Genomic DNA, 22,169 nt, shown 5'->3' on the forward strand with positions numbered 1-22,169 from the left:
TAAGCAACATGTCCGGAAACGCCAAGACTGGAACCGAACAATGGCCGATAACAGAATGGGAAATGGACTAAAAATGTAGAGCTGATGCCAGATAAAATAGTTCAAGGCGCCGCTTAACAGACCACCTTGAACTGCGGGTTTATTTTTAAAGTAAAAAATCCTGCAATTATTTCGCCTTGAAAACATTATGAATGCACATCAAACTCATTACCTACCTAAAGGTGCAAGAGAACATAAGTTAATGGCATATCTTAGCAGCAAGTACTTTAACAATATGCTTACGAGCTCAGCTTCCTAGTTCAAATACCTCATTGAAATAACTGATAATTCTGGGCTTGGCATGGTCTGTATAGTTGGCGCGAATTACATTTTCGTATGCAAATAAACAATACAGTTTTAGATTAATTTCCGGTACCTCCGACGGTGAAAAGCATCGATCTATGTATGATTAGTCAGTCATATGGGCGAACACATGCATTTGTATTACCCCATGATAAGTTAACCCCCAGAACAGCACCTCTCCGATGTTGAGAGATACAGTTGAAATCGTTTAGACATGGCACGTGATAAACCGTAATGGGGTGGTTCGTATTTTTAGTACAAGCAGGGTAATTTATTACGGGCACCAGCTTGGCTATAGTATTGTTTATTCGCCCCGACTGCGTCGTTTAGCAGAAAAAAAATTACATGAAGCGTTTATCACATATTTTCGTCGCGACACCAAGGATTTATTTTTCCTCCCTTATGAGCTGCCAGTAGTTTGTAAGGTCCTCCCTATAAAAACGAAACTTTTCCGCTACGAATCATGCAGAAAAAAATGTACATAAATGTATCTATTATTAAGTCTGTTGTGTATCTCATCGTAATGGAAAGAAAACCAAATGTGTTAGCAGTGCGAACTAATGTAGGTAATTAAAATTCCATATCTAATTAAATTTAGGTCAGTTCTAACAAATCATCTCGGTAACGAGCTGAAATTTTAAACATTCAGGGTAATGGTGTTTAGGTCTACTATTAATTACTACGCGAGTGTGAGCGCTTCAGTAAGAAAGTTGCTGTTTTTGGAGAGTTTTGGAGAGTTTTGGTTAAGCACAGGACTTTCCATTAATACATGGGCACGGTTAATGCCCCCAGAACAATTTCAACATTGCGGACTATAATAGTTTTAAGTAATTTCATTATAACACTGGTTGGTTTCATTACGAAGTGCTTAGTACAATTACGACGGTTTCTGCTAATTAGTGGAAGCCATAGTATGCATATGCATAAATGGAAATTAAGCTAATTATGCTCTATTAGGTACTCGGTTATTTTTTAAAAGTGGGAGTGTGGGTTTTCCGGTAACACTGCTCTGATTCACCTAGTTCGGAAAAAGTCGCGACGAATCCGTTCTTATAGGGCAAATTTATCGATTAAACAGGTGCCCTAAACAAACCTTCACTTTTACCAGTTGAACCAACAACGTCAAACGGTTGTTTCCTTTCGGATCCCTTTACCACAATTTAAGAGCTGATGGCTGATAAAACCGAAGAAGAAAGAGCGGTGCTCGATCCCGATCACCCGCTCCTAAAGCGGTTTCAAGAAGCTTTAAAAGAGCACTACCTGTCCCAAATCAATAGATTGAAGAACGAAATTTTCGAATACGAAGCCGATACTAAGAAAAAGAACGATGAAAAGGGTCAACTAGGGATTCAAGTTTACGAGCTCCAGCAAATTGTTTGCACGCAACAAAAAACTCTTGACGAATTGGTGAACGACGTGCAAACGATGTCTGCAGCACGACAGGAAATTGAAAATCAGCTGCAAGAGGAGAAAGGAAGGTATAAGGAGGTGAGGGAGAGGCTCATAGAGGCTGAAAAATCGAATTTGGAACTACAAAATGAGATCAGTTCTGTCAATTTGTTAATCAACCAAGTAAGTATTAGCTGGACCCGTTGTTCGGGTAAAATTATTAAATTTTATTTATTTTGAGGTGTCTCAATGGGAGTCGAGGATCAAGTCCAATATCGCGGTTAATCAGAGAATCACCGAGAAAACCCGGAAAGACAACCTGAAACTTTCGGAAGAAAAGCGCCAGCAAGACGCTCAAATTTACAAAATAATGCGTTTAATTTGGAACTTAGAGGCCGAGGTTGAAACGATGAACATGCAGATTAAACTAAAAGGTATTGCCGATGAGCATAGAAAATTTCCTTTCTATCGAACGAAAATTAATTTCAGAGACGGAACGGGAAGAACTAGAGCAAACAGTGGCTCTTGGCAACATCAACTTGGAGGCCCTTCAAGCGGAATATCGCTGTTTGATGCATTCCTGGAATTCAGTGGTGGTGGCCATTGGAAGCAGAGACCGCATAGTTCAGTGCTTGAGGACAGAGGAAATGAAGGTGCACGAGAAAATTAAAAGCACCGTATGCGAGATTAATCGAGTGAAGAAGCTGACCAGAAAAGAAATGAACGAAAATCAAAAGTTAGCGATGACTAAAAGAAGAGCGGAGGCGGACCTCAGCCGTTGCAAGCTGCTCCTGGACGAGGAGATGAGGAAATATAATCAATATGCAAGGAATATTGGAGAAATGCAAGTAGTTATTGGTGAGCCTCATTATGAGTTTTGAAGCTCAGATCTATGACGAGTTTTTGCAGACCAAACTGATAGAGACATTGCGAGAACGAGCGAAGAGATCCGAGTAAAGGAGATGCAGCTAAAACAAATTGTTAAAGATTTCGATAAAATTTACATAAGAAAATACCAATTAGAGAAAACTCTCTTGGAAAATTTAGAGAATCAAGCCGCCAACGATTCGGTAATTAAACTGCGTTCTTTCAGATACTCGGAAAATGACTGAGGTGCGTTTTCAGGTCGCTGATAACTTGTACCAGAACCTGAGCGCGGCAAGGGAAAAATGCAAAGATTTGGAAATCATCATGAACGAGGTCGAAAACAAGCAAACCAAATTATTGTTTGAGATCGAAGCCCAAAGTTCCCAAAACGAGGAGAACCAAAAAGCCTTGAGCGATATCGAGAAACAGAAGAAGGATTTAGAGGACGAAGCTGAAGGCATCCGAACAGAAAAAGATCGTCATCAAGTGTTGTTCTGGAAAAAGCAGCGTCACTTTGCAGTCTTGAACAGTAAATACGAGAAAATCCTGGAGAAAATGCAGGTCAAAGTGTTGATTTCGCCACAAGAGCTCCGCATTGTCACCCTGGAAAAGCAAGTTCTGGAGACGCAGGACTGCGTCAAGCACCTACAGATTTTCTGGCTGCGCGAACAGAAAGGCTTGCTGCGCGTGTCGCAGGAGCGACAGGAGCAATTGCATCAGCTCAATCTCCTGAAAAAGCAAAACATGATTTTGATTCAGAAGAACTTGAAAGTCAGCAACGAGCTGGAAAACTACAAGAAGCAGGAGGAGCAGGTTTTGCACAAAATCAGCAACTTGCAAAACCGGACGGTGGTGCTATGTGACAGTTTGTATAAAAAGAAGGATCGGAAAGCCAATTTGGATAAGTCCAATTATCATTTGCAGTCGCAGTACGATGGTAAGTGCAGCAGCAGCAATAAAAAAGATAAAATATTTGTTCATGTGCAGGAAAACTCAAGGACTCTGAGCTGGAGTGCTTAGAAATCGAGGCAGAAATTGCAGACATAGAAGAGGAAAAGGCGTGCTTGAGTCAGGATTTAATAGAACTAAACAGAGAGGCCCTGGAATGGGAAAAAAAGATAAAACTCACCAAACAAACCAAAGAGGAAATTAGAGGAAACAAGGGGCAGACCAGCGACATCACAAACATGAAGCAAGAAATACAAAGGATGAATGTCATTTATAGCGGTCTGAAAAAAGCCCAGGAGAAGCTGGTTAAAGACTTGGAGCATTGCGTGTCCCGCAGAGATGCCATTTTCATGGTGGCTGAAGCTCGACAGTCTCGCTCTAAAGTCAGCGAGCAGAAAACGCGCATCAACTACACGAGGAAGATGGACGATATTCGGAACAAAATTAAGAAATTGGAGAGTGAAATGAAGAACACCAACGACAAATTAATGGCGATTTCGAAGCAGAGATTGCTCATCGAGCAAGATATCGAGAACAACAAGAACGACATTGATCTCTGCGAAAGCCACTTCAAGACTTTGAAGAAGCAAATTGAGAAGCGCAAAACTAGTAGACAGCTCAAGTTTGAGCTCTTAGTGATGACGCAGCGTCAATTGAATGTTTACAGGGATTTGGTGTTGCATAGAACGCCATTTTTGCACACTAAGAGAGAAAATATGCAAGAGGAGTATACCATTCAGAAAGATTTGAATAACAAACTTTCCAATGTTGTGATGAATCTAAAGTCAGACTTCCCGGATCATCAACATGTATTTACAAGGCTGTATAATACCCTAAAGCTCACAGAGTACTCCCAGTATCTTGGTACTTAGGTTTATCAAAGAAAACTAGATGTTATAATAAAATCTATATTATTGGCAAACAGCATATTCAATAAGGGGCTGATCAGTTGTTGAATTCATCACTGAATAAGGGAATTTCTCCATACCATTACAGGCAGCCCCTATTGAGCCGTTTCTATTGACTGCAATAATACCCCCAAAGAATGTGGGAAATTTTACAGCTATGCGATTGATGGCAACCTGTGCTGCTTGAGTGGGGGTTGCTCCTTGCCGCATTAGCTCCACTGCTAAAAAGCTATTGCAAAATTCAGTAAAATTACTCTAAACAGTTCTGACAACACACCTAGGAAGAAAGCGCATCATAACATCTCCATCTCCAGTGCCTGTTGCTGCTCCTACTTCTGCATCCGCATAAGCTCCAGCTCCTGGAATTGGAGAATCTCCCACGCGCCTATTAATGAAAGAGTTATTCAGGGTTATTTCTGATGGATTGATTAGTACCCTGGGATTTTATGGTTGGCCCCATTTGTTGAAGTTCCAGCCACTATATGACCCTCACTATTGATCACAATCATGCCAATTGTGTCATGATTTCCAGTGTTAAAGGCACTAAATTTCTCAGTGGGCACCTCATTGGTTAACAGAGGATTACTAAATCTATGTTTCAAGGAACATTTACTGCTCTCTCCCTTTGGGAGATATGGACCACAGCTTGTTGTGGAATCTGGAACTACATTCTAAAGTACATTGGTTTTAGGCATCATTATGCAGTAATTCTGAGGCTTACTTTCCAAAAATTCGGCTGGCAGTTTGCATTTTTCCACTTATTGTGGAGTTCTCTGGAATAATTGGTTTCTAAGGACTCATTAGGAAAGCCCAATTTATGAGCAAAATCTCCAGCAAGGGACCCTACTAAAAAGGAATGTTCAGTGTTTTCAAGCACCCTCCTTGCAACCCCAATGGCATCTTTTACATTCCTTATTCCCCCCACGGCCCCCATATTCATTGTATTTCTGGAAATAAAGTTATGTTTGTGAGGTCTGAAGTTTTTTAGAGATTACCCATCAAAAATTAGAGCATCAAGAGTAGTTTCTCCTTCCTCGTCAGGGTTTCCACCATAACCCACAGTAAATTCGCATTGTAAAGTTTGACACGTACGGCATCCCTCGATTAAGGCATCAACAGCCTGATTTGAGTTCTGGAGTGTGGTCCAGGCATTTTGGGTGGCTTGAGTAAACGCCCAGGTATTGACTACCACAGGAACCACTGCTTGACACGTTGAAATTAATAAAAGAATTGTAAATATAAAGACGAACATTTTATCAAACTGGACTAAGATCTATAAAAAAATAGTGATATTAAATAACGACGATAAATCGACGGCTATTTCTCAGTTTTTCCGCCATAAGCAGAAATTATATCTTCGCTTAAACTGAATATCATAAAATTTTATCTTTATTATTCATTAATACGTTTATGAAATACTTTGTCTTACATTAATTAACAACATTTGATTGATAATTATTATGATTGATTTATTTGAAGGTGACATGTAAATAAAAACAAACCTTGAAATCAAAGATAACAAGGCACAACAGAAGACAAATATGCTAGTTCTGTGGATCTATGCTGACATATTGCTGTCCTACTTTACTGCAATTAGAGAAACAAAGCAGGAAGTATGTTGCAACTATACCCTTGCATCAATGAAATTAAATTTGACCATGGCGACACCTTAGGGAGTAAACAAAAGAGACATAACCTCAAATTCGTGATAGTAAATTTTATAACATTATTAATTAACTTGAAATATGCGAATTTAACTAATATAAATTTAATTCATCCGTATTGTGATAGAAATGGAAGATACGCTGAAAAATTGGTCAAAATTTGCCAAAATTTACGACCCAACAAAATGCGCCTCCATCGATGGAACGGACTGTGAGCCTCATGATAGAGCTGTAATCCGTGCTATCAACAGTGAATACAGACCCAATAGATTTGTTAAAGGTTCTATGAACCCAATAATTTAATGTTGCATATTCAAATTGTTTCTTCAGGGCGGCCAGAATGCACAATATTTGTCAGTCGTCTTAACCACAACACCACCAAAGAAACCATCAAAGAATTGTTTTCAAAGTATGGAAAATTAAAAAGGTTCAGAGTGGTGAAAGATATTGTGACAGGCATGCCTAAAGGGTATGCCTTTGTTGAGTACGAGGAAGAAAATGGAGCAGAAGATGCTTACAGACTTGCCAATAAAAATGTGGTTGATGGAAATACCATTTTTGTGGACTTTGAATGTGAAAGGTAGGTGAACAAACTTAAGTAAAACAATTTAAGAATGCAGACTTAAAAGGAAGATCACTGAGAAAATGCAGGAGATCCTGGTCAGTTAAAATATTTTAATTATTTCAGAGATATATAGAATAAAAATCAATCATAAAGCAACATTTTACAGATTATTAAAAGGTTGGAAACCGAGAAGGCTGGGTGGGGGATTTGGGGGAAAAAAGGAATCTGGACAATTGCGATTTGGAGGACGTGACCGCCCATTTAAAAAGCCAATAGCTTTGGAACTAAAGGAACAAGGAGAAAGAAGACAGAAGGAGAGGGAACGGCGAAATAAAGAAGAGGAGCGACGTCGCAGGGACAAAAGCCGAGATAACCATAGACATACTTTATCTATAACTAAAGATCATACAAATTCTCCTGGCAAAACTAAAAAACGAGAGCGTTCTAAATCTAAAGAAAAACCTAATAAACGTCCTTCTCCAAAAAATTCTAAAACTAAGTCGCCGTCAAGAGAAAATGGCACTTCACAAGAAGACAAACTACCATCAAACATCAAGAAACTCAACTCAGACTCGCCAATACTGGACAATAAACGAGAACCCAGAAATGAGAGAAAAGGTTCTGGAGAGAAATCTTCAAGAAGTGACAGAAAAAAATCTCCTAAACCAATAAGGAAATCCAAAGAACATTTTAATGATAATAAAACAATAACTAAACGACGTAGATCGCCATTATCATCCCCGAGAAGAAGACTACAAACGCCACCAAGGAACAATGGTAGATCTCCTTTAAACAAACGCAACTCCTTCAATGCTAGATCGAAATCTCCTTCAAAACCCCCTCGACGAAGACAATCTCCTTTGGTAGATCGAGGAAGAGCAGCCCCTCGGCCTCGATCCCCGCCTTATCGAACTCCTGTAGACAGAAGAATTCCTCGATCTCCGGAGAGAAACAGAAGCAGACCTGAATACTCACCAAAAAGAGAGCGTACTAGACGCTCTCCTGATAGAAAACCTTCAGATGTTCATGTAAGAGCTTCAAGAGAAAACTATGATAACCATAATCAGTTTGATCAGTTGACAATGCCACCAAACAGTCAACAATATTATAACAGTCTGCAGTATGTCAATTCATATGACAACTCTCAAGAATTAAACCACTATCATTATCCCATCAATGATACGGTAACGGCACAGTATGGTATAGGTGGTTATGCCACATATGAATCTCAAAGGAGTACTGAAGGCGCCAGCAATCATCAACAAGGTTCTTTATTGCACAATTTTGATAGGGAAAAAGATGGATATTTTGATGGAAATAATCAGCAATATTCCCATCAAAAACAGGGTTTTAAAGGAAATTATTTGGGAACGCAAAGTTTTCACGATGTAGGGCACTCATATCAATCTTCAAGAGGAAAACTGGAGCATACAGACAAACATTATTCTTCACGATAGTGTAGAAAAAAAAGAATGTTCAGTTGTATTAATAACAATGTAATTATTACAATAAATGTTCTACTATTGCTGTTGCTCTTCTATTCGCTGGGTTCTCGAAACGCGTATCCTCAGGTTTGTATTCGGCTGCTGCTGGTAATCGTCGTTCGGCAAATAGGCTCCCACTAACACGATTGAAAATATACCTGTAATTATTATCAATCCTATCGTTGCCGTTACTGTATAAAGATGAGCGTAAACGTATCTGGGAAAGTGAAAAAATGGCGTTTTGCAATAACATTTAAGAACAGGCGTTTAACTTACCTGAAATACCAGGCAGTCAGCAAGATAAAACTCACTATGGCAAACAAAAAATTGCCCAAATCCCAATCTATCCCTTGATTATTATTATTCACATTTACAATGTGAGGGAAGTTATTGTTTCTGGGAAACTGAGGCCCTGATTCATTGACGTTTTCCTGCGCTCTGTCTCCTAGAGTAGGCCTCTTCTGATGAATCAAACAGTGCACCACGCAATTATCAAAGAGACCACAGTTTTGTAAGCTTTGTTGGTTTTGTTTCAATACATGACCATTGAAAATGAGCTTTACTTCTTTATTTGAATTTAATTCTCCTTCAAAATGCCTCCTAGAAATTGGAATTCATTATTTTTTTTTAATAAGTAAATGGAAAAAGACCTCTTAAAATCCCCTAGCAGCTCTTCAAGTCGCCCATCTACAGCTCTAATATTATCATTAATGTATTTAAGTTTTATAGTTATAGTGTTGTTTTCTTGCGAATCTTGAGGCCCCTGAGCCACTTTTGCATCTGTTACAAATGAAGTTTGAGGTGTCTCAACAGCACCCACAAAATGGGCAATTCTCCTCTGCCTCAACTCACTCTGAGCATCTGCATCCATGGTTTCAATAATATCGCTTTCTTCCATATCTGAAGTTTGCACTTGCAATGATGACTCTGTGTTAACACTACTACTGTCATCTGATTCTTCAGGAGGATGATTCTCAGATATATTACGTGCAGATGGGGGTTCGTTTGGTGGTGCTGCAGTGGCGGTCTGAGTAGATGTTTCTGCAGCTTCTTCTGTGATTTCTGTTTGGACAGATGTGGAACTATTTGCAGCACTTCCTATGGAGATACATTTTTGATATGCAAATGTATGATGTTTAATAGCGTTTTCGGCTTATTGCTCCTAATTGGTTCTGCCATTGTTCCATAAATAATCTGTGTTACATTGTTCTATAACAATTTTTCCATCAGCAGAGTGTGTTTGAAACTAGATTTGAGAGCAGTTTTTCTGAAAGTCAAAAACACAACTCGAATTATTGCATGATGGCCCTTTAAAGTTAAACACTTTAATTGCCCATCAAGCAATTTCAGATGGTCCCTAAGCAGTAAGTCGAAAACGCTATAAGACATACCCTCTGTTATTGTAATTGACTCAGTGTAATTTGTCAATCTTCTGGGTGGGACCCGAACACGTAGTATGGACCTTCCAGAATGTCTGCGCCGATCTAAAAGTAAGACAGTTCGAACCTGTCTTGGGTCAGTAGTGCTAGTCGACCACCAGGCAATGTAAGCTGAAAGTTTTGGTGACAAAAGAGCCCTGCTTCTAGCGATTATCTAGTGAGTGTATACACACACTCACCAACAACTGCTGCAAAGAGAATAAGAAAGAACTGGGTAACTTCGTCTCCAATGCCTTCAATCAGTGACATTGTCGTAGGGAAAATTTGGGCTCATTTATGGATTAAATGAGAATATCAGAGGGCTGAAAAGGGAAAGGTCATTAAGGGGTCAAAAAGTATTGGGTGTTATGTATCAATTTAGAACTGGAATTTGGCTACTTACAAGATAAATTAACTGTTAAATATGTTGCTTTTTTATGGTAAAAAATGAAACTTCAGGATAAGGGAACTTTAATACTTTATATAAATATTTTGGGGTGCTTTGACAATGTTAGACAAATGAAATGTGATACATATCCGTCCCACTTTACCAGATGGCAGTAGAATGAAATGTGATTAGTCATATTGATCAATATATCAAGAAATTAATAAAAAATGGCGACTGGGTGTCCAATCAGCAAAACAATAGAATTACGGTAAACGAATTTCCCGTGCTTAGTATGAAATTCTAGAATACTCATTAATTATTCAACAATAATCCTTTTTAAAATAACCATTTATTTCACTTAGTCTATTACAAATTACATGACGTGAAAGGATTCCTAACTATCAATTCTATAAAAATAGAAGCAATATTATCAATAATTCAAAAAGATTGGGCGGCCATGTCATCAGCGCAAATCCCCAACATAGCCAAATCGTCATCTGGGGGCAACGGCGGAGGTTCTAATGGGGGGTGCATGGCTGTATCATACCCAGGCGATTGATACGCAGGATAATATGCGTTCTCAATCTCCGCAGAATGATTATTATGGCCGACCTAAAAATAAACGATTCATAAATTACTAAAGCGCAATTATTAACATAAAACTTACATAATTATTTTCAAGTAAAGGTTCTTCAACTGGGGCAGGAATCGCTGGCGGTGGTGGTGGAGGAGGAGGTGGTTGTGCAATTTCTTTTTTCTTCGGCGGGTTAACTTCCCTGGGAGGGGGAACGGGCATGATTTGTTCTACTGCAGTGGGCTCAGGAGGTGCTGAAATCGGTGGAATGGACGACAATACAGGAAAACACACTACATCCGGCCTGGGGATGTAGGCTTTGGCTAAATTGCCAGTTTCGAATCTTGTCTTCCTCCGCGGCTCGTACTCTTCCACTTTAATCTCTTTCTCTTTCTCCCCTTTATCCACTCTCTTCTTGAACAGTGGCATTCTACCGATGAAGGGCAGCTTTTTGTAACTCGGAGGGCCTGGAGGCTTCTTCCTCGAGGAATCTCCGCGGTCCCTTGGCTCGGGAGAATCGGCTTTGGTGCTTTTGCGAGGCCTGAAAATAATCTTGAAAAATAAACACAAATTTTAAAATAATTAAGCTAACCTAAATTGAGGGGACTCAGCTCTAGAGCTTTTCCTGTGGTCGTCTCTATGGGAGCTTCTAGCTCTATGATTGCGGCCATCTTCCTCCTCGCTCGACCTGCGTTTACGAGTGTGCTCTTTTGCAGTTTTAAATCGGACGTGGCTTCGGTCCTTATCCAGCACACGATTCATTTCCTCCTCTTTACGTTTCCTTTCCTTTTCAGCCTTTTCCGCCACGTCCTGCTCTTGCCGGCGCTTTTTGTCATACAACTCCTGTTCTTCCCTTTCCTTCTCCTTGCGTCGCTTCTCCACCTCCATTATCTTAGCTTTCTCCATTTCTTGTTTGGCCTTCATTCGATCTTTTAAACTCTCTAGTAAATTCTTCTCGGTTTCCGGCACAGGATTCGAGATAGTCATCCACTGATTTATCACCTCGTCTTCAGTTGCTTTCTCTTTTTGGTCCTCCTTTTTGCGCACGTCTTGCATTAGTTTTTCTAATATTGACCATTTACTCATGTCCTCATCCATGATGGATTTGACCTAAGTTTTGAGATTAAAAGATAACTTAATGCAGGTTTAAAGATAATTCACCTGTTGCATATTTCGCATAGCCACTCTTATGCTTTTCGCCTTGTCCTCCCCTTTTTCAGTCTCCTCTCCTGAACTGCTATCTGAACTACTAGAGCTGCTGCTCGACGAATCGCTGGACACTTCCTTCTTCTTCTTCTTTTTCGACCGCTTTTTCTTTTTTTTCTCCTTGAGAAAACTCTCGTCTGAGGAACGTCTACGGTGACGTTTCTTGGTTTGTTGCTTGTCGGAATCTGTGGAATCGGCCCCCTGTTTTCCACTGCGACTCATCGCAATTTCGCGGTCTTTCAACCATTCGGTCTCCCAGTGTGGATTTTGCTTTACAAAGTTCTGGAATATGTCAACCCACACTTTGAACCAACTCTTAAAATTTGCAGCCTAAGACAGTAATGGATTGAAAAGACCTTTCAAAGAGCTCAGTTTTTTTTCTTAAATGATCAATATGAAATTATTTCTGCCTTAACGTACACTCACCTCGTAATTTTGGAAATGCGTTTGGGATTTTAGATGATGCGATGCACAGTGTAAATCTCCGATCCATATGTCGCATAGCTTGCAATACCATGAGGGGGCCGAAATGAAGAATTGAAGACCTAAGTGAAAAATTAAAGACCTTTTACACATCCACAGTGCACATGTGGCTTTTTTATTTTGCCCAAGATGGGTTTGCGCCAGGACACTTAGATTACAGGCTCCTTCTTTACCTTTAATGGGGACTCTTTTTTTAGGTGCGTCATCGTAGCTCCTCATCAAAGGTTCCATGGGCAATTTGTGCCAAGGGGTGGTATCCACCTCGTTTTCCTTGGCTTGGTCCTGGTGCCGCTCGCTCTGCAGGTGCTGCAAAAACTCCTTGGCCGTGTCTGGAAATTTGTCACAGGCCCGACACCAATGCATGCCCGTGTCATAGTACACGTAACAGTGTCTGAAAGAGAAATTCAAGACATAGAGCTATTATGCAAGTACAAATTCAACGCTGATACTTCTGTGTTTATCTGAAAACGAGGCGACTCCATCGAAAGGAAAATAAACACGCAACCAGACCAAACACTATTTATTATCAATTATGAACAAAATTTCCTTAATAAAACTACCTATAAATATGTCACCATACCTTTCAGAATCTGAGTCCCTTTCGCTTTTATCTTTACCCAAGCGGGAATAATTGGGAGAACTAGATCGCTCCCTGGGTTCAGTTTTAGGTGTGTGAGACCCAGCTTCAGGTTTCGAGTCCTGTTGCTCAAGCTCCGCTTCTAAATCCATCGCCTTCTTGCCATCTTTTATAATGCTGGACAGCATTTCAATGACGTTCAGAATAGCTTTAAGTTTACTGTTAATTTCATCCTGAAAAAGGCAATGACACCAAGTTCTAACATACACCTTAATTTAAACAAAATTAGCTGCGAATCAAAAATCTCACCTGAAGCCTCTCATTCTCCTTGAGCACATAGCGCAGTTCCTTCTCAGATTTTTCATTGCCAGCCAATCCCTGCTTTTGCAGTTTCAACTCTTCCAATTCGCGGCGCAGCACCATCGCCTTTTTCACATAATCCTCCCTCTGTTTCGTCAATGTGGCTTTCTGTTGCTGGATTTCTTGCACAACTAAAAGAAAACACTCTTTCAAATTAGGTTCCTGAAAAACTTGTAACATATAACAACTTTATTCTAATATACTCCTGATAAATACGGGACATTTTATCAATCAGAGTGGGTCCCTCCATCAAATGGCTTTTATCCATGACAAACCCTACGAAAAGAGGCAGTTAAAATGGCGGGTCAACACTCAGTATAAAAGTAATGTAGTTAGTTAGGATCTAAATACAAACCCTGCTTTTTGTAGTCCCGGTTGAGGCCGAATTTGATGGATTCTGCTCCCGTTTTTATGCACCATAAGTGAGTTTATTTATGCATTGGGGTGATCAAATTTGAATCAAATGATTTAATTGTGGGCTCAAGAATATGTCTGTGTGCACATGATACCACCAAAGACACCGTTACTTAATACACAGTACTTAATAGTAACTATTGTATAATTTATAATACAGGATGTTTCCACCTTACTTTATCCTAAGGAGTGTTCTTTTAAAATTGTGCTATATGTTTAGGAAACACCCTGTATAACTTCTTAACTTCTAAGATTTCAATAGAAGAATTTAGTCACCTAAACATGTCAGTACCACGAGATTCTAAAGATATTTACACCATAATAGCAGAACCAAAAATTGACATTGCTTACCTATAACTAAAAAGGTGATAGTAATTAACTTGAAGCTTACCTTCTTTTTTGGGTTCTGTAGGAGGTAGGGGAGGCTGTGGTGGGTAAGCTTGCATCCCTGGAACTTGAGACCAATCAGTTTGCTGTTGATATGCTTCTCCTGGAGGTTGGTGCTGTTGGGTCTAAAGAGAGACAGAGAGAGAAAAAGAGTGAGCCCCACCTCACATATAATAAGAAAACTAAAAGTGGAATGTGATGGCAGCCTTAAGGTTTGTTTTTCTCTTTCATATGATAACTGTTAGTGTTGAAGTTTACATGTTTTCCTTACTGGTGCAACAATGTATAATACAATAATAGGCTTGTGCATACATACCTGATATCCATAATAGCCATAAGGGTATGGGTAAGGATAATTGCCATATCCTTGTGGGTAATTCGGGGTTGTCTGAAACAAGGAAAACCAAATGCCAACAACAAGAGATTAAAATTAAATTCTAGAAACTTCTTTTATATTAAATACACTCACATTGTTATACATTTCTTAACCTGGATCCAAAGCTTGTCTGTGTGGATTCAAGAAGAGATGAAGGCTGTAGACACAATTTGTAAGGCCTGTTGATAATTAGTCTTGCTGTAATTTATAGGGACAAATCGATTTAATAGCGAATTATTGAAATCAATAAAAGAGACGCCATCCATGGTGTTTGGTGGCGACAAGGATGTCCCTGTCATGCCGGTAATTTTGTTCTACACTTTCGCAGGTATTACGCTTTAATGATACTTACTATGCGACCAATAAAGGGTAAATAACCGTCTTGGTGTTGGAAAATTCGGTTTAATATTTAACTATATGCCCTTCAAGCAATAATAACGTAAATTGTTTTAGTTTTTATAAGCCACTTTATCCGCCATTTTTTATTTTAATTAATTAGTTGACGTGAATGACTGTCATTGGTGACAACTGAATCCTATTGCACTGACTTTGAGGAATTCAGGTTAGACAGAACCAATTTACTTACGAAATTCTCTGGATTTCTCAACTGAATCTTCATCAGCCATGCTTCAAAAGATTTGAAATATTAACAAATTTATTCATTGTTAGGAAGACATTAATAAAAAATACATCCCTTTGGTAAAATAATCAATGTCACCACCAAAATAATCACGTCATTAGGGCCCACAAGAATTCATGTACTAAACAAAGAGAGAGATACACGATTTAGTCTATACTACTCAAACATAGATGGTCTAAATTATGACGCTATTGGCGTTTCAGTTGTTTTTTTTAATTTTTGCTCATGGAAATTATCATTTTTTATTTGACTATTGTTTAATGTCGTTTTTTATCCCTGATCTTCCCATATAAGCAAGTGATAATAACTGTAAATCCATTAAAAACTCAAGAATTAAACTCTCCATTTCCAACATGCAAACTTCCCAAATTACCACCCAGGTAGACTATTCTCAGGTAACCGCAGAGAAGCCCTTTAAAAGAAAGAAAACGCATCTACTTTCTCATATATATGCTTACAGATACCCCCAATCCAACAAAAACGTATAATAGCCTTTGTGAACCATTTTGTCACTAGTACTGTATCATTTCTGAATAATTTCTGCCAATCATGTGAATCACGCTTTATGGAATTTGAATATAAGACTCAGAAAATTGAAGCTTCATTGCTAATTTTAGAAGCTCAGGTGAGATCCTGGACCTCTAGAGAGTATGAGAAAACTGTTATTTACAGCTTTCATCTATACAAGGATTAGATTCTCGCGAAACACCCAAAGAACTGAAAGAAACTTTTCACCAGATAACTGATATAGAACCTCAAAAACGTGCATCTGAAGCTGTAGATAATGTAAAGCTAAACCTAGATATTCCAAATAGTGTCGTGGAAGAGGCAATAGATAAAACAGATGATACTTCTTCTGGGGTTAAAGCAAGTGATGATCCCAGATTTGCAAAATTTTTTAAAATGCTGAAATTTGGGGTACAAGAAGAGGCTGTTAAGCTGAAAATGCAGACTGAAGGAGTTGATGTCTTAGTTTTAAAGTAAGTAAAAAATTGATGCTTTGATTATTATTATTTCTTTGTTGCAATTCTAGTAATCCAGATTTGATAATCCCAGAAGAATAAAATTTATTTAATTATTCGAAGGATTAGGCATTAAAACACAATAAAGGACATAAGAAAAATTGGTTGAAACGTTTTATTAACTTAAAAAATTACACAGTAAGGTCTAGAACTGAATCATTTGTCCCTTACGCTTTTTGTCTCCTCCAAGCTCAAAGTGCTTACACCTCTTAAGAGGAATCTGTTTCCTGTATTTGCAGTCTGCACATTCCATTCTCAAGACGATTTTCTTGGTTGTTTTTGCCTATAAAAGCGACAACATAAAGCTTCATACAGACTTAAACATTTCACCACACAAGGAACTGAATGGCAGGGCAAGGAACTCATAGAATTTGCAAATATATATCTCACTCCTTCCAAATCATAGATTTGTTTGACATTCGGTTCGTTGTGCCGCTAAATATCTGTACTCTTCAAAAGACAGTTAATTTGAAGTTTTAATGATTCATTGAAGGCAATATTTGTTCATTTTTTAATAAAACTAAGATGCGAAACATACCTTTTTACGGAAAATAGGCTTGGTTTGACCACCAAATCCCTGCTGTTTTCGGTCATAACGCCTTCTTCCTTGGGAGGCATGACGTTCTTTCGACTTCTTGTACTGTGTCACTTTGTGAAGCTTGTGCACTTTGCACTTCTTGCAAAACGTACGCCGTTGTTTCGGTACGTTCACCTGAAAGCAATTTATTAATTTCTTCCGAGAACTTTAATTGGAAAGAACCGTTCTTCTATCGGTCCTTGTAGGTCAACAAAACTTGACAAGTTTAACATAACCTTTGATGGGGAATTAAAAATGTTAAATCAAAAACAATCTTTAGAAAAACACATTTAACGAAACATGGATAGTTCTAATTTAATGAAATAATTTTCTACGAGGCCTAGATTAATGAGATGAACGCAGATCTTCCGTTTTAGATTTCACACTCACCATTTTTGCTTTTTGTAGGTAAAGAAGGGAAACATGGAGGGTCTTGAGAACGTCAAAATTGTCAAAGTCACGTCATTCGTTCTGATTTGTCCATGGTTACTTAAGTTACACTGAGTGTACATGTGGTATGTTTACAGTGTGAGTGTATCTCAAAAAAAAGAACAATTTTTCTCTAAGATTTTTATACAACTCCCGTTAGAGCATTTCGAAAATTCCCAAAAATTTTGTAAAAAGGTTGTTTTAATTAATAGACTGAATAATGCAGCTTTGTGTTGTGGCTATTTATTTTATATTTGGGTTTAAGAATTTTAAACCTTTAGGTTAATAGCTATTTCTAGTTTGTATGAAATTGTCCGTTAGGGGTCGGCCATTATACTGGGCGAAAAATATATTATATTGCTGACAGGCCAGATTTGTTCTAATTATTACATTGCATAATCTTCAATACAAGCGATATTAGTGTCGTCACAATATTTCCGAATTTCTTTATAGATTTTTTCATTATTTTTATTATATTTTTATTTTATCTTGCCCATTTTCACTTTTCCCCTTACAGTCCAAAATGCTGGTTGCTTCAATCTGGCCTGTTAACAACATGGCAGGCCATTCTCAATTTCTTGTGCTTTTACTTTTATTTCTGAATAATACCACTTTGTTTAAATGAGAAATTTGTCATATTTAATAATAATTTGCTCAGTATCCATTTTAAAACATATTGAAGCAATAAATCATTTTACGAGTACCTCTTTTACCTCCCAAATAAGTTTTCTTTCAGCAGCGCGAAATAATTTGAATTGCGCCCCCTAACCGAAGCATCATCAACCAATTTCCTAATCTCGAAGCAAAACCCCGGCCTCAAACTCTAATCTAGAAACCCTCATTTACCGAAACTCATTAATTTATTTCTCAATAATTTAAAACCAGATTCAAGATTATCTTATTGCAGAATTCTTAGATTCGTTTAAGAAAAGGTTGTAAGACGATTTGAGTATTGAATTTTGCTTTTTAAAGAAAGCCGGCTGTTCGGGTAAAGGCGGAGTCGGTCGGCTTGTGAGGCGCCATATTAATTTTTGAACCAAGCTCGCTTGTAGCCGGCCCAGTAGTGTTTTCGACCTTCTCGTGAGAGCTTCTTCAGAAAGAGGGAAAAGTCCCAAAAAAATATAAACAAAATGAGTACGAAAGAAAACAAAGAGGTTGCAGTTGAAAAGTTGGAGAATGACAAAAGTGCGGACGCGAAGTGTGAATTAAAAGGCACCAAGCGACCGGCCGAGGTGAGTTGTTAGCACATTTTTCCATTTTCATTTTTCACGCTTTTTTCCGTTCACCGCCATGGTGACATGTCCTAATTAAGTCCACAGACTCCCTAATGGTATTTTCCGTTACTTTCCTTATAATCCGGGCTCATAATTAGAGTATTCCGACTGAAATAAGATGACGCTTGTTACCATGTGAGTTTAAAGACCGGTTGTAGAAAAAGCGTGTAATGGCTTCCTTTCAGGAGCTGTACAGCGTGTTCGATTTAGGTGCAAGGCGCTTTGGCGTCAAATGTTCAACCACAGGTTAATGCTACAATACAATATTTTCCGTAGTAACTTTGTAAACAAAATCCAAAGCCCATGGATCCCGCCATAATAACGGCGACGCCTCGTTCGAGGCTAGCCAGCCATAGTCCCTCCGTCATACACGCACGAGCATCCCTACAACATGGCGAAATCAATAGACTTTCCGGGCGGCCCCTCGTGGCGAGACTACTGTTTTGGTATTTAATTTCGCATTTTCCGAGCGTCTTTTGTCGAATCCGATGTTCATTTTGATAATTTTTTGATTTCCCATTGGCTGCTGTCCGAAAATGACCACCGTCACTGCCTACTTCGATTTTGGTCCATTTATAAAATCGTGGTATGGCGTCCATAATGAGCAGGCAAATATAAAAATATATCAACTGCTAATTTAATTTCATATAAAGTACGTAGTTTTTGGATATTTTCGTGGGGAAGTTTGGAGATTGATGACGTTGTAAGTTTTCCCTCCACAGGGAAGAGGTGCCTGGAGCTTCATATACAAAATATTGAGAAGCTTCTATACAGAGTGTCCCAGATTTTAGTCCAGGAATCCTATAGAATTTGTAGAAATATTTGTGTTAGTATAATAGGTCAGTCCTATTACGTTCATACTAACAACATGCTTCATGTTAGGCAAATCTCAAACTTGGGTCACCCTTAGTATTATTTTTTATAACTCCCACATTTTTATTTTGTTATATTGGGTGTTTCATTGCCATTTTAATTCGTAGGAAATGTAATTTTGAGTGAGAAAGTGCATTTGGACGTATGTGAACAAAGACTTTATTGCTGAGATAGAGGAGAAAGTTTCAGATTTTTCATGCTTCCAGTTCTTGGAACCAATCAACTGCACCATTGTCAACTTTTGTACTACTTGTGCAACTTTTTAACTACTATTTTAGTATCAAACACAACACACTACCTAACTGATCTTTAATATTTCAACACATTATTATCAATATTGCCTTTAATATTTACTTTCATATCTGTATAGTGAAGTATTTACTGATTACCAAATCTTTAATACATATAACATAGATATGCCTCCTTACACCTGATAAAAAACGCGATTTAATTTTTGCTAGCACATGGTTTAAACCCTCTTATAAAAATTGCATCATGCCAAACTGTCCTGCATTAGGCTAGCTAAAGACCTAATGTGTTAATGAGTCCAGCATGGCATGGGAGGGGAACGGCGAGCGCACCTGAAAGACCGGAAGTCAATTTAGTTAGAGGGCAGATGCCAGACACGCGTCTTTCAGACCGCATGTCAATTATTATTATGCGGTGAACCAATCTATCTTAAAAAGCACCCATCCTATAATAAGCCTATCTGAAATTTAAAGGTTCTTACATTTAAGAAACACCACTATATGGATTTAAATTTCTAGGACAAAACTGATGATCCAAAGAAGCAAAAGAAAGAGGAGAATGGCGCCAACTCGGAAGGGGAGGAATTAGAGGAGGAAGAAGAGGAGGTCTTGGAAGAAGAAGACACTGGAGAGGAGGAGATTCCTGAAGGGGAAGATGAGGAAATTGAGGGGGAAGGTAAGAAATGAAGTTGGCTAAATGGATTACTGTAATAATGCGGTGGCATTTTGCAGAAGATGATGAAGAGGACGTAGAAGGCGAGGAAGGAGTAGACGAAGAGGAGGATGACGCATAATGAACCGGATCCCTTCCGGTGAAAACGATCTGTGACGGACATTCTCAGTGCAAATACAACCAGAGTTACTTTGTGGCAACGTTGCCACTTCACCCATCCATGTCATCACGTCGCCGCCCTTCATCCTCGTGACACTCTTGTCTTGTAGCATGTCCCGTCTCAGTTTTTTTGCCACAAAATAGCTCTCGAATTTGCCGCTGATGGTTAAAAAAAAATAAACAGTGACCGTGCGATGTGTGCGAACGCTAGCCGCGGTACCTGACCTCTTGTCTAACTTATTACTTAACTTTCCTCCCTTCGATTTGTAAAAATGTCCAATTTATGTAAATGATAGGTATAAATTTTAGTTTAAGTTTGTTTTTACCTTGATTTTTCGTCACAACTAGTAGTGGGTTTTATTTTTGTACAAAAACGCATTCATTCTTATCGAAGTCGTTTCCATTTTTTTTTACTTAATCTTATTATCAGAAACGTAGTAGACACAGTAATTATTAAGGGTTTGTCGCCGTTAACAACCTCAATATTAAGGGTAGCAGTTGGGTTAATTGGAAGTTGTTCTCCGCCGTTGAGTATCGATTAAGGGCAATAAGAAGTTTGTAGGCTGAAATGCATCATACATAAAATTATAGCATAGAGTCAATGATTTTTTTTTAAATCGGTGTGTTTTTTGTATGTATGATAAATCCTTGTAGTTATGGTTTTTCTTAAATTATTTAGGAAATTTACGTTAATTAGCGGTGCTAGTTGCGTACTCAGTCACTGCCAAATGCATGTCTTTAATTGTATGTAAAACTCTGGCTGATGAGCCTCCTAACTTCCGAAATTATTGTTCCAGAGTTTGGAGATTTCAAAGGGTAATAATTTCTAAAATTCCAGAGGCTCGTCTTTGTTGAATGCACCACGAGTGTATGCGAACCTGGCAAGATCAAATGATTGCGTTTTTCCAGGTGCACTAATACGTAATTTTTAACCCGCAGGAGTTTTGTATATAATTCTACGATCATTTGGTGCGTTTCATTCCAAGGAATAATGATTTTTTGATCCAGTTAGAGCGGGCCCAATCGCTCGATCCCATAGATTTACTGAATTCGATGTAAGGAAATAATTTATGAAAAATTTTGTCTTCATTTGTTCAGTGGTGTTTTATTTTGATTGATATAAATGATGGATACAAATTGTTTCATAAGGTTTTGTCTTATTTCAGTAGGTTTTTCCTGATATTCGGAAAGGTGTTGCGGATGGTTCTAAACGGAAATGCCAGGTGAGAATAACAGACGAGATGGTACAAACCTCGGCGTTGTCACATTTTCAGTTTTATTGCCGTTCTATAGCAATTGTCTCTTACGGAAGTTGTGCCGAGATTAATTCAATGATGCGAATTTAATTAGTTTTATCCTTATTCCCCGACATTTACCACTGTTCTAGTAAGTACCACATTTCGGTTAGAAAATATATGTTCTTAAAAAGCCAATTTGAAATATGGGGTTTTAAGTCTGGCAACGTTGCAAATATTGGTTTACCGTTAACCTAACTTTTTGATTGTTTTTGGGTCGCGTACTTAAACTTCAGTTGTGATTTCTCTTTGTTTATTGTGGCACCAGGGCAAACATGGAGTTAATTAAGGTTTCAGTAAGCAAATTTTGCATTATTTGCGATCCTACAAGTACAAGTACGGGGCTGCATCAATTAGAAGCTTTCCGGTTGACTACTTAAGGTTTGCTTTAAGTCTGCTTTTATGGTATTATAAAATAGTGGATTTTATCTTTCGACGCTACACATTAATCCCACGCTTGCGTCTTTGAAATTCAATGAATATCGAATTCAAAAGAGTTAGGTAGATTCAATAACACTGTGACCTGAGGTTTATTGTGGCCTGCTTAATGTAAGGCGCCCTTGCGGTCATTCCTATGTTAAGGTTTCTAGTGAACCTTGATTTTAGCGGGAACAGACCAAACCTCTTTG

General features: G+C 38.4%; 8 protein-coding genes across 10 annotated transcripts; 4 read left to right on the forward strand and 4 right to left on the reverse strand.

The window, feature by feature from the left end:
- Nucleotides 1-1,479: 1,479 nt before the first annotated feature.
- LOC136416174 (coiled-coil domain-containing protein 40) lies at nt 1,480-4,435 on the forward strand. Its single transcript, XM_066401220.1, has 6 exons — nt 1,480-1,914; nt 1,973-2,165; nt 2,221-2,589; nt 2,641-2,801; nt 2,857-3,535; nt 3,586-4,435. Exons 1-6 carry the CDS (start codon nt 1,513-1,515, stop codon nt 4,416-4,418), a joined length of 2,637 nt encoding a protein of 878 aa, XP_066257317.1. The 5' UTR covers nt 1,480-1,512; the 3' UTR covers nt 4,419-4,435.
- A 5-nt stretch (nt 4,436-4,440) lies between these two features.
- Nucleotides 4,441-5,890, reverse strand: LOC136416173 (N(4)-(Beta-N-acetylglucosaminyl)-L-asparaginase-like). The gene is made up of 5 exons (XM_066401219.1): nt 5,450-5,890; nt 5,176-5,401; nt 4,890-5,125; nt 4,732-4,839; nt 4,441-4,683 (listed from the first exon to the last, which is right to left on the reverse strand). The coding sequence occupies exons 1-5, from the start codon at nt 5,704-5,706 to the stop codon at nt 4,458-4,460; spliced, it is 1,053 nt and encodes a 350-aa protein (XP_066257316.1). The 5' UTR covers nt 5,707-5,890; the 3' UTR covers nt 4,441-4,457.
- A 272-nt stretch (nt 5,891-6,162) lies between these two features.
- LOC136416065 (U1 small nuclear ribonucleoprotein 70 kDa-like) lies at nt 6,163-8,175 on the forward strand. Its single transcript, XM_066401050.1, has 3 exons — nt 6,163-6,398; nt 6,449-6,698; nt 6,850-8,175. The coding sequence occupies exons 1-3, from the start codon at nt 6,248-6,250 to the stop codon at nt 8,138-8,140; spliced, it is 1,692 nt and encodes a 563-aa protein (XP_066257147.1). The 5' UTR covers nt 6,163-6,247; the 3' UTR covers nt 8,141-8,175.
- Nucleotides 8,164-10,007, reverse strand: LOC136416066 (transmembrane and ubiquitin-like domain-containing protein 1). Its single transcript, XM_066401051.1, has 6 exons — nt 9,989-10,007; nt 9,786-9,908; nt 9,559-9,717; nt 8,818-9,265; nt 8,444-8,767; nt 8,164-8,384 (listed from the first exon to the last, which is right to left on the reverse strand). The coding sequence occupies exons 2-6, from the start codon at nt 9,853-9,855 to the stop codon at nt 8,204-8,206; spliced, it is 1,182 nt and encodes a 393-aa protein (XP_066257148.1). The 5' UTR covers nt 9,856-9,908; nt 9,989-10,007; the 3' UTR covers nt 8,164-8,203.
- Nucleotides 10,008-10,303: 296 nt separating this feature from the next.
- On the reverse strand, nt 10,304-14,867 carry LOC136416014 (zinc finger matrin-type protein CG9776-like). 3 transcript variants are annotated; one of them, XM_066400971.1, is made up of 12 exons: nt 14,703-14,867; nt 14,444-14,529; nt 14,291-14,362; nt 13,979-14,099; nt 13,123-13,304; nt 12,817-13,046; nt 12,410-12,627; nt 12,180-12,298; nt 11,709-12,035; nt 11,140-11,657; nt 10,641-11,088; nt 10,304-10,585 (listed from the first exon to the last, which is right to left on the reverse strand). In XM_066400971.1, the coding sequence occupies exons 2-12, from the start codon at nt 14,453-14,455 to the stop codon at nt 10,412-10,414; spliced, it is 2,421 nt and encodes an 806-aa protein (XP_066257068.1). In that variant the 5' UTR covers nt 14,456-14,529; nt 14,703-14,867; the 3' UTR covers nt 10,304-10,411. The 3 variants fall into 3 exon arrangements, with proteins under 3 accessions (XP_066257068.1, XP_066257067.1, XP_066257069.1); XM_066400970.1 differs by having other exon boundaries at nt 14,444-14,548; nt 14,703-14,860; XM_066400972.1 differs by lacking the exons at nt 13,979-14,099; nt 14,291-14,362; nt 14,444-14,529; nt 14,703-14,867 and adding an exon at nt 13,362-13,967.
- A 344-nt stretch (nt 14,868-15,211) lies between these two features.
- CCDC53 (Coiled-coil domain containing 53) lies at nt 15,212-16,264 on the forward strand. The gene is made up of 4 exons (XM_066401248.1): nt 15,212-15,385; nt 15,451-15,615; nt 15,663-15,970; nt 16,024-16,264. The coding sequence occupies exons 1-4, from the start codon at nt 15,344-15,346 to the stop codon at nt 16,052-16,054; spliced, it is 546 nt and encodes a 181-aa protein (XP_066257345.1). The 5' UTR covers nt 15,212-15,343; the 3' UTR covers nt 16,055-16,264.
- RpL36A (ribosomal protein L36A) lies at nt 16,113-17,050 on the reverse strand. The gene is made up of 3 exons (XM_066401249.1): nt 16,980-17,050; nt 16,551-16,724; nt 16,113-16,295 (listed from the first exon to the last, which is right to left on the reverse strand). The coding sequence occupies exons 1-3, from the start codon at nt 16,980-16,982 to the stop codon at nt 16,158-16,160; spliced, it is 315 nt and encodes a 104-aa protein (XP_066257346.1). The 5' UTR covers nt 16,983-17,050; the 3' UTR covers nt 16,113-16,157.
- Nucleotides 17,051-18,060: 1,010 nt separating this feature from the next.
- On the forward strand, nt 18,061-21,393 carry Bacc (Bacchus). Its single transcript, XM_066401313.1, has 3 exons — nt 18,061-18,250; nt 19,933-20,089; nt 20,146-21,393. Exons 1-3 carry the CDS (start codon nt 18,149-18,151, stop codon nt 20,205-20,207), a joined length of 321 nt encoding a protein of 106 aa, XP_066257410.1. The 5' UTR covers nt 18,061-18,148; the 3' UTR covers nt 20,208-21,393.
- Nucleotides 21,394-22,169: the final 776 nt, after the last annotated feature.

This window comes from Euwallacea similis, chromosome 22 (assembly GCF_039881205.1).
Source record: "Euwallacea similis isolate ESF13 chromosome 22, ESF131.1, whole genome shotgun sequence".
Lineage (NCBI taxonomy): Eukaryota > Metazoa > Arthropoda > Insecta > Coleoptera > Curculionidae > Euwallacea > Euwallacea similis.